The 12,682-nt window shown below is 46.5% G+C and overlaps 1 protein-coding gene across 4 annotated transcripts in view; it reads left to right on the forward strand.

Moving 5' to 3' along the window:
- The window catches only part of ITPRIP (inositol 1,4,5-trisphosphate receptor interacting protein), a 31,410-nt gene extending 21,890 nt beyond the window's left edge, over positions 1 to 9,520 (forward strand). For all 4 annotated transcript variants that reach the window (XM_063405361.1, XM_063405358.1, XM_063405359.1 and 1 more), the window contains one exon: positions 3,427 to 9,520. In XM_063405361.1, the coding sequence (XP_063261431.1) occupies positions 3,440 to 5,089 (1,650 nt within the window). In that variant the 5' untranslated portion in view covers positions 3,427 to 3,439 and the 3' untranslated portion in view covers positions 5,090 to 9,520. The remainder of the gene's footprint in view (positions 1 to 3,426) is intronic.
- Positions 9,521 to 12,682: the final 3,162 nt, after the last annotated feature.

Here is a 12,682-nt window from a genome sequence, read left to right on the forward strand (position 1 = left end):
CCCAGGACTGCCACAAGAGGGTCTGCAGAAGGTAGGTAGGATGTAAGCCTCTTACTGAGTCCAGATGTTTTTTATTCTTTAAATGGGAAAAAACTGTCAGGGTGAGAAATTCAGAAAAGGTTGCAGATTGCTTTGAGAACTTGCTGTTTAAAAACTTATGAATACCTTTTATTTTTTTCCCCCCATATTGAAACGTTGCTAAATTTGATGCGTAGATTGAAAATTTGCCATTTCTCTTTCTTAGTTTCAAGCTTGGAAAGGTTTGGACTCTCTCCCTCTTCCCCACACAAAAGCTGTCTCAGCCTGAGCAGGCATAAATATTTTTATCAGGCTTAAATAGCTTGGGCTGAAGTTAAAAGCAAGGGAAAAGAGCAGTCTTTGTTATGGGGAACGCTGGAGCGCTGTAGCAGGCAGTGCTACTGGTTTCACCTGTATTACTGAGTTTCACATTAGCCAGGAAAGCTGTGTCTGAGAGATGTGGGAATGCTCTGCCCGTACCACCCTTGCTGCTGCCAGGGCCAGGCTCCACTGACTTTGGTCACTGAGCAGCATTAACCTTAAGCCTTAACTGGAGTTAATGTTTGGCTTCATTTTCAGCAGTGGGTAGCTGCAGTAGCAAAAGGGCAGTTTTGGGCAGCAGAACTTGCTCTGGGCTGAAAACAGACATCCCTCTTGCAAATCAGTGTGATCTGAACATCTCGTCACTTCCAGTTTCCAGAGGCTGATGCCTGTTGCACTTGCTGAGGGAAGAGGTTGCTGCAAAATGAGCTGGGGTATCCCAGAATGTCAGTGTGAATGTCACCTGGCATGAATTCAGCTGAACCAGACAGTGGTGGACTTGGGGACATGTGGCCTAACCCTTGCTGCTAGCAGAGCTTTGGGACAGGTAACCTGTGGCAGCAGTGTGCCCATGGGCAGCCAGGCATGAGAAAAGATCCTAAGGAAGCTGACTTCTTTCAGCCTAACCTTAGAAGTAATGTGGTAGCAGTAGAACATTGCATCTGCAGGGACAGAGCAGAGCAGTGATGTTATCCTGGTCAAGACTGCAAGAAGGAGGTACCTGGCCCCTGGCCATGTTGTTTTTAAGCTTGGAAGGCACACGTGGTCTGCAAGAGCACACTAAGGAATAGAACTCACCAGCACTTCCTGCCCTGCCCCAGCAAACTGATAAAGCCCTTTGCAATGCAGGGCGACCCCAGTTTATTTTTAAAATGTGCCCAGGCGTGGAGCTCACAGAATAACTGGAACACCCAGATTTGGGCATTAATTCAGCTTTAATTCATTGCCTGATGAATTAAAGAGTTAATGTAAATGTGAAAAAGGACAAGATAGGGCCACAAACTATTTCCAGAGCAATGTCTGCATAAGAACATTCATCTATGTATGTGCATGGGATCTAAAAAAAGAGTGGTTGGTAAATGTTACCAGGGAGGGGCATGGAGCATTATCCTGAGCACCGTGTGAATTTTCTTGCTGCTTGGACAATGCATCTCAATCCTGTTCCCTTCCCTTGTTATTCCAGTCCCAGCCCTCTCATAAGCAAAGATAATTGTGTGCTGAAGGATACAGTTCCCATGTACAGTAAATGCTCACACTGAGGAAATCCAGGTTCCTGCAATCAAAACCAGCAGTTTGTTGTGCAGTTACGATAACAAGGTCCACTGGGGTGGATCTGTCTTTATTGTGTGCCCTGTGGAGGCATAAATGAGATTGCCAGAGATATTTTCCTTCTTGCCCAGATGCTGGGACAGCAGGATTGCTGTGGCACCAAAACATGCTGGTTCAAGACAGGAAGGAGCTATTGCAGGGAATAACAGCCCTGAGCCCCTGGAGCACTCAGAGTGCCTTGGCTGTCTGTGAAACAGCTTCATTCCCACAGCAGCATTACTTAGGAATGAGATTGCTATTTCTGGTCTGATTGATGAAGTATCTTATTGATAGACTTTATTTCTGTAACAGAAACCCTTATCTCTCAAGCACTTTTGAGGCATTAAAGCAGCTCTGCTAAAATTTCCCAGCTGGAAGAAGAAATATGCCTGCTTGTCCATCTTGTTAATTTGATCTCCCTGTGCTAGGACTGAGAGGTGATTTCACTAGAAGGAGGGACTGTTGAGCTTCCAGTGTTAACAGCAATGGGTGACAACTTCAGATTGCACTGCCCTGAGCAGGTACTGGGGCTCTTGATAGTGATGCCAGCCCTCCAGAAACAGAAATGCCAGCTGGGAGGAAACAGCCCAGGCTTTAGCATGAGCACCATCTGGCCCAGCCCTCTTCGAGGCCTTGTCACCACCAGGCAGAGACCCTGGCAATGGCACCGTGTCCCAGAAAGTTGGGAATCAAATCCTTGCATTGTGAGCCCTATGGCACAGAAAGCTTTATTAAATGTGGGGTTGGAGCAGCAGAGCCAGCAACCAAAGCCACTCCAAAACACCGTAGTGGTCTCAGTCATGCCAGGGGCCTGTGCAAGGGGTGACACATGAGACTGTTGCTGGCACATGGCTGGGATGTGGCTCACAGCCTCGTTGAGGGCACTGCAAAGGAGTGAGCTGTCTGCAGGAAAGCTGTTCAGGGAGTGCTTGGGGGAGAGGGCTTAGATCAAAGCCATGGTGTTTACTAATGTCCTCCACAGGTCAGAAGTGTAGTAAGCACCAAAAATAAGCAGCTGATGCTTTTAGAACCACTGGGCTAAAGGAAACCCTTTCCATTTTAGCAGAGTCTCTGTCTCTGCCCTTTTTCTGGGAACTGCAATCATGAGGCATCCTGGGGGCCACAGCCTGATCCTGATGGTGCTGAAAGGCAGGAAGAGCTTTGCCTGTAATGCCTGCTTAGAAGCACAAAACTGTGCAGGCTTGTTCCCACCCAGGTGCACCTCACCAGCAGGGCACTGAAGGTTTCCCTGATCCAGGCAGGCTGTGTGGGATCCCAGACATGCTTAACATAGAAGGTAGCCTGGACAGACCTCCCTATGCCACTGCCACATCTGAAATATTAGCTTTATGCTAAAGAAAAGCACTGCTTCTCTCTAGTCCTGCTTTTATACACCTGGGGAGATTCTGCCTGCTTCTTTCTTTCCTTGTCTGTCCATGGAATTTTAAAGGAGAGGCAAAGGAAGGACATGCCCTCCCATACTGTCCAACAGCATCACAGTGGATTGACAGCAGGAAGTGCCTTCAGAGTTCTGTTTTTCGAAGTTCATTTGATAAGAGCCATGTTCATCCTCTCTATCAACTGATAAAGCCTCTTTGGGAAGTTGGTTGATAACTTGCAGAAATGGGTGTGTACTTAGTAGTTTCTAGATTCAAGCCATTTTTTCCAGGGCTGGAAAGGATGCCAAAGTTCTTACTGCAGTGGGGAATTCCTTTCATTTTTGTATCTGAGGGAATATATTCCAAATCATGGGTTATTTCACCTTTCCTTCTCTTCCAGGGAAGAAACTGCCATGCCCGTGGGACTCTTCCGGGTGTGCCTACTGGTGATTACAGCTATTGTCAACCACCCGCTCTTCTTCCCGAAGGAGAATGGCACCGTCCCCGAGAACACAGAAGAAATCATCCAGAAGATGAAGGAGCGGGAGGAGAGCCTGCGCCTGGAGCAGCTGCGCTTGGAGCAGGAAATCGCGGAGCAGGAAGCCACACAGAAGGCTCTGGAAAAGGCTGCAGTGGCAGTGGAGGAAAGCAAAGAGGAAAAGGTCCAATGGGACATGTGGACTGCCCTCTCCATGGTCATCTTCCTGCTGATCGAGCTCTGGAGGCAGGATTTCCAGGAAGGGAATTGGCAGGACACAGGAGGAGAAGAGGATGACATGGCAGTCCTGGGGAAAGCATTTAAAGGAGTGGCCTTCCCCAACAAGGCTGTCCTGGCCAGCTTCTATGAGAAGCGGATCCTGGGCACCACCGCAGACATGGCCAGGATGCGGGAGATGGTGGAAGGCTTTGCAGATGACCTGCTGGAGGCCTTGAGGAGCGTTTGTAACCGGGATGCTGACATGGAAGTGGAAGATTGTATGGGTGTGGGGAGCATGTATGAGAACTGGAGAGTGCGTAAACCCTTCGTCTGTGATCTGATAGTGCCTTTTGCCCCTCCAGAGCCTTACTGCTTTTGCTGCCAGACCTGGTGCTCTGGTGACTCTTTTCCCCCAGATGAACAAGGTTATGGCACCATCAAGGTGTGCAGGGCAGATGAGGATGCGACAGGTTGTATCTGTGACAAGACTAAACTAGGAGAAGATATGCTGTGCCTCCTCCATAGCCAGGTCAGTAGTACCAGGCCCAGCAGTGAGATGGAAGACCTCCTGTGCTTCAAAAATACTCAATATCTGGATGCCGACCAAGTCATGAAGTGGTTCCAGATTGCCGTCACCAAGGCCTGGAACAGGATCTCCCACAAATATGAATTTGACCTTTCCTTCAGCCTCCTGGACTCGCCAGGAGCTCTGAAGATAAAATTTAAATCAGGGAAATCGATTGCCTTCAACCTCACCCCTGTGGTGCAGTATGAGAACTCTGATGTTTACTTCATCTCCCACTTCCCTCGGAGCAGCCTGGCAGCAGACATCCCCTCCAGCACCCACTGGTTCCTCACCTTTGCAGTGTATGAGAGGAGGTTCATCCAGCTGGTCTCCAAAACACTGCCTGCCAACACTTGCCACGTCAGCTGCCTTCAGATCCTCTCCTTCCTCCACGGGAAGCAGTGCAGCCTCACAGGTCCCAGCGGGCTCACCAACTACCACCTGAAGACAGTGCTGCTGCATCTCCTGCAGGCACGTCCCAGTCAGGACTGGGCCCCAGAAAAGCTGGAGGCCCGCCTACAGGACATGCTGAAATTCCTAGAGAAATGCTTGCATGAAAAGAAGCTTTATCACTTCTTTATTGGCAATGGGAAGATACCAGCAGAGCTGGGTTTCCCCGTTATGTTTCAGAGGGCTGAGCCTCTCAACCTTTTCCGTCCCTTTGTGCTACGCAGGGACATTTACAGGAAGACGGTGGACACGTTCCACGAGATGCTCAGGAACATGTCTGCACTGATAAATGAGTACACAGTGCACATTCCCCTTGCACACACCAATGGGATCCGTAAGGAACCCCTGTAACCAAAGCCAAACGCTAAGCACAAGTCCAGAGGGCAACTTTCTGAAGCCTTCTGGAGACAAATGACTTTGCCAATAGAGCCTCTTGTCAGGAGCTGAACCAGTCCTGGGCCATAGTTCCTGCTGAAAGGAAGAGGCTATGGGGGGAGAATAGGGAGAAACTGGAAGCTGTGGTGTTAAAGTAGGTTTCTGTTCCACTGCTGTGCTTGGTTTTATGCAGCTAAGAATATATTTTTTCTATTGTGCCTCAGTCATGCTACAGTAACAAATATAGGTAATTTATTCAGATGCCCGCAATGCAAATGGGCGAGGGGGTGTGATGGTGGCCAAATACTTCATTTCCTTCAGAAGGGGGAGATAAGAACAGGGTGGGGGAATCAGAGGCAGGATCTTGGGATCAAAGGAGCCCGTCTGCTTGCAGACAGCAGGAGCTCTTTCACCAGTGGGAAGTGCAACATAAGTCTGTATGCTGGTGTGGAGAGGAGGAGGGTCATGCACAAGATCTGGACTGGATGGAGATCGTTACATAAAGTACAGCTTCAAAAGGGAACTGTAGTTAAAAAAAAAATAAGAAAAAGCCTTCTTGATTGGACTTGCAGTAGTAACTTAAATGGCTTGTCCTGTCCATCAAAAACACCCCTGCACATTGTTTCTCCTATGGGAAGATGTAGCACAGCAGGATCTGTGTCTTCAGACCATTTCATTTGAGCCTTCCATGGCAACATGGCTAGTGGTTTATATTCCTGCCCATTTTGTATGGATCAATGAACAGGAACCTTTTTTACCTTAGATAAAAGAAACGCCACTATTGGGTTCTGACATTTTGGGTTGGTTGTTTTCCTTACCTTGGGGCACTAAGGCATGAGAGGAGCCTACAGAGAAAGGAAAAGCAGAGCTTGAACTGTATGATCTTTGGAGGTCCCTTCCAGCCCAAACTATTCTGATTCTATGCTCTAAGTTTTGCTTTCATAAAAGCAGCAGTGCTCCAAAATTATGCTGTAATGAAGACAATCTCAGAAGTCTGGTAGCAGGAGTGAACAATCAACCTCCAAATGAGATTGTGACTCTCTGCACATGGTTTCAATTAGGCCTAGGCCAGCAGGGAGGAGAAGGAAAGAATGAAAGAGATACACATGTAGTAGACCTCGGCAGTGCTGCTTGCAGCTGCCTTATGATCCATGTTGCATCCCTTCTGCTCCACATATGCAGGCAAAAGCAACTTTATACATTCTCCTCAATCTTTTTAAAGACTGCTGCTCTGAGGAGCTCACTAATAGACTGTAATTTAATTTGCTGAGTTGGGAATGCAAAGGAGGAGAGCTGCTGTAGGCTTTCAGGCCAGGGGAAAATCTTGAGGCCTGTGCTTAAAAAAGCCAACAGAGCATTGCAGAAATGGAAATTCCTGAAATCCCACAGGAAGCATTTTAGTGTGGGGCCAGTGGGCTGCTCAGACCCAGCAAGGTGTCTTTGCTGAAGGAGAGGACTCAGGAGATCCTTGGCCTCCAGTGCTAAGGGGCCTTCCCTACTATCTTCTCACACTAGGATTTCCTGCAAAGTTTTACACTAGGGCATCTTTTAATCCTCTTTACAAGAGGGTTGTTGTTGTGTGAGGTAATACCCATCAGGGATGCATTTCACCATCACTCCACAGGTCCCTTTTGATCAATCCTCTCCATCACATCAGAGGGAAAATTCAATCCATTATCACTGCTGGGGACAGCGTACAACATGAAGCTGGTTATCCAGCTCATCAGTTGATGAGCAAACTCTCCACAGACTCGTCCTCTCTTCCCTTTTCCTGGTAAGAACTGTTTCACCACCTCACTGGTGTCTGCTGCTTCTCTGTCCTGCCACCAGCGAGGGACACATCACACACAAAGGCAGAGAGGGCTGTAACTCCTGTCTCCACACTTAGTTCACAAGAAAGCACAGATGGTGACGGAGCTGTGCTCAAAGTGCTGCCTCCCTTGGCTGTTATTACCACGGGTGGTTAAGCAGGATCTCTGAACAGAAAGTGAGGGGTAGGTAGGAATGGGGGAGAAGAGGCTGGTGGGTAATGCCAGTAGGAAAGTCTTGGGTCGTGGGTGCTTGCTTCAGCATCCTTGGTGATGAGTGCCTGGGAGATTGCCAGGAGAGCAACAGGGCAGGACTAATTGCTGACGCTAACGAGTGCTGGCTTTCCTTAGTACAGCCAAGAGGGCTTTCCCCAGTAGGAAAGAGAGCAGGAGCAATCTCAGGGGCCATGGCAAGCAGGTAGTGACAAGCAAAGGTGCAGGGAGGGTGAGTCAGTACTGGAGCCTAGAGGCTACGTCAGAAGCTGTGTGAGTCGTTTGCAAACCCAGGCAGTTTGCCATTTTTACCTGCCCAGGTTTACTGCAAAGTGCCTGTAGCAGATGCAGCTTTACATGGACTGCTGGCAGGCAGGTCACGCTGGAGCACTTGTGGTTGAAGTTGCTTCTAAATGTGGTCCCAGCCCAGCCAGAGAGAAATTAGAATTTCTCTGCCATTTCCTGCCAGGAGTCTAAATTTAGACTGTCCAAAGAACAGAAACAAATTCGTGACCAAGGTCTCTCAGGAAATGACATTCAGAGTTGAAAAATAACTTTTATATAAGGTTTAGTGGGAGAAGCATGAGAAGAAAAGGCTGTTGAACGGAATAAGGTAACTCCCCTATTAAAATATCAGAACAAAGCTTTACAACACCAGTTGCAATGGGCTTGTAAACGTGCCCAAACTCGTCTTTACACAGCCCCAAGCACTGCTGCTCAGACTCAAAGGGAACCTGAACTGATTAGTGGATTGAATCTTTTGTTCTTTGTTTTCTGTACTTGTATGCCTGTTCTCTCTTACGCCCAAACTGACCCTGCAGTATTCCCATGGGGTTTAGTTGAGCAGAAGCTGGAGCTGAATCAAGTAATTTATGGATCTGATTCCACTCAAAACAAATTGCTTGGCTTAGTTTTCCTACCTGCAATATGCTCATTTTGCCCTGAGCACCTTTAAAGTGATCTGGTCTGTGTGTTTAGGCTGTGAGGGGACCCATTCATACCTGCTGGGGGGAAATGGTATCTGTGAGTGTAAGCTGTGCTCCAGTCAGCCTCAGAGTGGAGATCTTCCTTGCAAACCGAAGGTACAGACATGTCCTATCAGAGGAGAGGTTGGTACACAGTGTTTCTTTGGACCACACCTCTGCCCAGGTACAAGGAGGCCATGAAGTGAGGCACATCATTCCATGGACTTCCTTGTCTCTCCTGGATCAAATCTTTGCCCACCAAACTCTAACTTGTTAGTAAAAGCCCATGTTCACATTTCACAGAATAAGGTTTATAAGACAACTCAATTCCATCAGCTGCCAGCCAGTAAAAATGTCCTAAGACACTTTAGTGTTGCCCATGAAAAGTTGTGCCTTGATTGAAATCTGAGTGGGTAATCATAGGAAGCAGCTTTAAAGGATGGGAGTAGAAGTGATATTTTGTGGTTTAAAGTGGAAAACATTCTTTTAAAACCAAACTGCATGGGGCAGCTGAGTAACAAACATCTCTTTGGCAACGCCTATATCTCTGTGAGACATCCTAAGGAAAGGTAAACAGCCTGTCCTGGACCCTCAGCACTGTTCTCACCATTTGCTAACCAGCTGAATTCAACAGATGAACTCCGAGTGCCTTCCTTTGGTTTCCAACCACTCCCTGTGCCCTCAGCTTGTGGTTTTAATATTCTATTACAGGCTCTGTCAAGGCAATGGAGTTAGTGGTGGGTTGACAGCAACCACTGATGTACAGCATAGCCTCAGGAGCCATTTGCCTTTAGAAAATGTCTTGGTCTAAGGTTATTATTGCTGTACAGGAGCTGAATGTCTTCTAAGGGGAGGTGTTGGGTGTTGACTGTTAAGTATAGCCACAGAAGAGAGTTTCTCTCTCTCCAAGTTGCTCTGTATACAGGTAGATACAGGGGTACAAAGATGTAGTTTAGCAAAATGATGCAAAAATTTATCCAGTATTCAAGCAGCAGGATTTGGTGTTAGTTCACCAGTCATTTTTAATGCAAAGTCTTTGCAGTGTTTTCTCTGTGGTGAAGAAATGAGACTTTAGGCACCTGTAACAACTCTGCTGCTGCTCAGTGAGGGGCTGGCTCTCACAGGACCCTACCTGGTGAACAGCTTTATTTATTATTTGTCCTATTTTAGAATTGGGGGGTGGTCTGTGTGTAACATATTAGCTCAAAAGCAAAACTGTAGTACAGAGATGAATCGTGGCAATGCAGCCAAGATGGACAATAACACCAGAACTCTCCAGACTAAGCTCTTCCTTGATTGACAATGCTGTACTTAAACCGCTGCTTCTATAGCAGGACACTGTTGAATTTGTACAGAACTTACCATGCAGTTTATTTATAATAAAGGAAGTCTTGTACAAAATCTAAATGAGCGTGAAGTCTCTTTTGTTTCTAGTTTCCTGCAAAATGTTCCTAAGAGAGCAGAAGGAAGGAGTGGGGATGTTTCCAGTGTGATCCCAGCACTGTGAGCCCAGCAGCAAGAATTCCTGGTATTCCTGAATCCCTGTAGAAATGATTCCAGAATAAACAGCAACATGGACATAAAGTGGGATAGCTATTCCAGAATAATGCCAGGGGTGTCATTCTTCTTGAGGATATGAATCCACAGGAAAGCAAGGTAATTATTACAAATATGTCTGCTCAAACACACCCTTTTGTGGCAAGCCCTAAATAATGCACATAGATTCTGCCCTCATGGGCTGAACAAGAAATCTCCTGAATTTCCATTTCAGCCAGAGGAATCCTCTTTACCTGCTTATTTTACATAAGTTATTTTACATCCACAGCCAAGTTCAGCAACCAGCCACCACCACTTAGCCCCCTGCTTAACTTCTTTGCCTGGTTTGAGGGAATGTCTCCTCCTTGTAAATACTCCAATATACTCTGGCTCCAGAAGCACACCCAGAGCTAGTTATTAATTCTTATAATAAAAGCACCACTGTTTCCTTGGCAAAATGTCTTCCAGCCCCACAGAATGCCCTGCACACCTTTAACAACTCTGCCTTCCAGTGCTCAGTGAGGCTGAATCAGCACTGTGCAGGTCTGAGAAGCAGCTGGCTTAAAAGCTGCAGCCCAAATCTACTTACCCAGAAGTTACAATTTCCCAGGATCAACCACACACTGCTGGAAAGGGAATTCTGTAGCCCAGGATCATCAGCAGTCCTGCTTTGGTGGAACTTTGTTACAACAAAACCCAAACCAAACAAAAACAAACCCAGCCTGCTTCAAAGCTATCTGACAAGCTCAGCAACATTTTCTCCATTGAGCTCTTGATTTTCTAGAACATGTTTTTGCTTTCCCTCAGTTTACTGCTTCAGGGTTGCTGTGGAACAGAGGGGTAATATCCCTAGAAAATGCTTTTTCAGAAGGGCAGTTGGCAGGTTTTTGGACCATGCCATGACCATTATTGCAGTATTATCTGTCCTAGAGTAAGGAGAGCAGAAAGAGAAAGCCACCCACTAGAGATTGGTTTTTAGCTTAAAAATTTATCTAATGACGTTTTACCACACATGGGGTAGCTGTAAGCAAAGGCACAATCTCCTTTATTTCAAGCAGGCAGAAATACCTGTGCTATTAAAAAAAATGCAACCTCAGAGGATATGGCAGCTCACAAGCATGCTAACATGAATTCAGTAAGGTACCAGCAGGGATCAAACTGGTACCACTGGTCTCACAATGGGGCACTGCTCAGGATGCCCACACACTGAGCATGTTCCATCCACTCTGCTCAACTCTGCATTATGGTTTGTGGCTTGCAGGACTAAAAGCTAACACAGGACTGTCCCCAAGTGCCACTGGCACAGGATCAGATTTTAACTTGTATTTAACTGGGTTCTATTTGTTTGGGAAAAGGATGTCTCAAGGTGTTGGGTCATTGGGTTCAATCCAACATGAGCTGTTGCATCCCTTCCAAGTAACATTCCAGGCAGTCCCATCTTTTTCTGAAATTATAAATTCCTTATGGGAACATAAACTTGGTTATATGTAGCCAGTCTCCTATGCAGGTGGTGTGTTCACACATATGGGCCAGGGCAAAGAGGGCCTATGCTTTCATCTTCTTCCAAGTAGCTTCTGAACCCATCAAACAACTTTCACTCAATTTGACAGAGCTCAGAAATACCTCTGATAATCTTTAAGCAAGCAGGCAAATGGATAGAAGACAGACTCTCATAATGCTTCAAAAGCACAAAAGAGGTATTTTAAATGTTCTCAGTGCAATAAAAAGTAGTAGGTACTCATGTCTTCTTTGACCTGAAGAAATAAGCTGTGAGAAAATGCCAGAGTTGTGTTACTGCTTCTGCTACTCTCAAAATGACCCACCCAATTTTGCAGTAGAGCCTTAAGGGAAGATGGATGCAAACAGTTATTCCCATCATATCTATTAGACTAGTCTGGTCTCAAAAAGGAAATCTGAGCAAGCCCCTGCTGTGGATCAATTATTGTTACAGTGTTTTTCAAAAGAAACTTCATTTTCCATTTATGTTACATTCAAGAGCATCATCTGAGACTCCTCAACTGCTGGAAGTAAAATTGCTGGCTGCAGAGGCAGAGAACAAAGCTTCTCAGTCATTATTCAAAGGCAGCACCTCTGCAAATAAAGGCTCTGAGTTTACAAGTAATTATAAATCTGTCTAGCTAAAACCAGAGCTCACCCAGAATGTCAGAGGCAGGAGGAAAAAAAAGGTATTAGCTTTATTGATCTGCTCTGAAGGGAAGCACAGAAAGTGCTGAAGTGAAACATTCAAATACAGCCCTGTTCAGGTATTTGACTGCCTGTAAATGTTTCTCTGTGGCACTATATTTAAAACTGTGCTCAAAAATAAAAATAAAACCAATGAAGTTCTCAAAGGTGTCTTAGGCACTCAGCAGGAAAAGGAGTCTATTTTAGACATGAAACTATATCTACTAGTGGGCCCACAGCCATTAACAGTCTCAACTCAAAGATTTAATCATGTAAGGAAACAAGATTAAGTTTCTGTCTGCACTGTCCTACTTTGCAGAAGAGCCATGACACTTATAATGCCACTGGAAGCCCAAATAGGCATCTTTGTGCAGACAGTGTGACATTCAGGATCCAACAGTGTGCAGTACAGGCCCAGGAGGCAGAGCTAGGATCTGGTCTGGGATCAGTAACCACAGCCTGTCACTTCACCTCCCCAGGAGAATCCATTCCCTGGCTCACAAGCTTCAGCCTTGCTCTCTAGCCCTCTGCTGGGAACCAGACAGCACAGAGGGACTTCCCAAATCCTCAGGGAGGTGGTGTTTAGCTTGTGAACACGTTCCAGACCTCATCCCTGCCTGCTCACACCGGGCAGGGCAGGGCAGCCTGGATGGTTGCTGTGCCTGTAAGCTCAGATGATGCAGAGCAGCCCCCCCTGGCCTCCATCACACGGCGTTCCCACAGAGCAGAAAGTTCTGCACTCTCAGCAGGATATTCCTGCCAGTTCAGTTCACCTTCAGGGCTATCACGTCATGGCAGTATTACAATCTCCTGTATGCAAAACTAGAGAAAAGCAAGGCTTGCCCACATGGAGCTGTCTGCCA

The sequence above is a fragment of the Prinia subflava genome, chromosome 9 (genome assembly GCF_021018805.1).
Source record: "Prinia subflava isolate CZ2003 ecotype Zambia chromosome 9, Cam_Psub_1.2, whole genome shotgun sequence".
Taxonomy (NCBI): domain Eukaryota; kingdom Metazoa; phylum Chordata; class Aves; order Passeriformes; family Cisticolidae; genus Prinia; species Prinia subflava.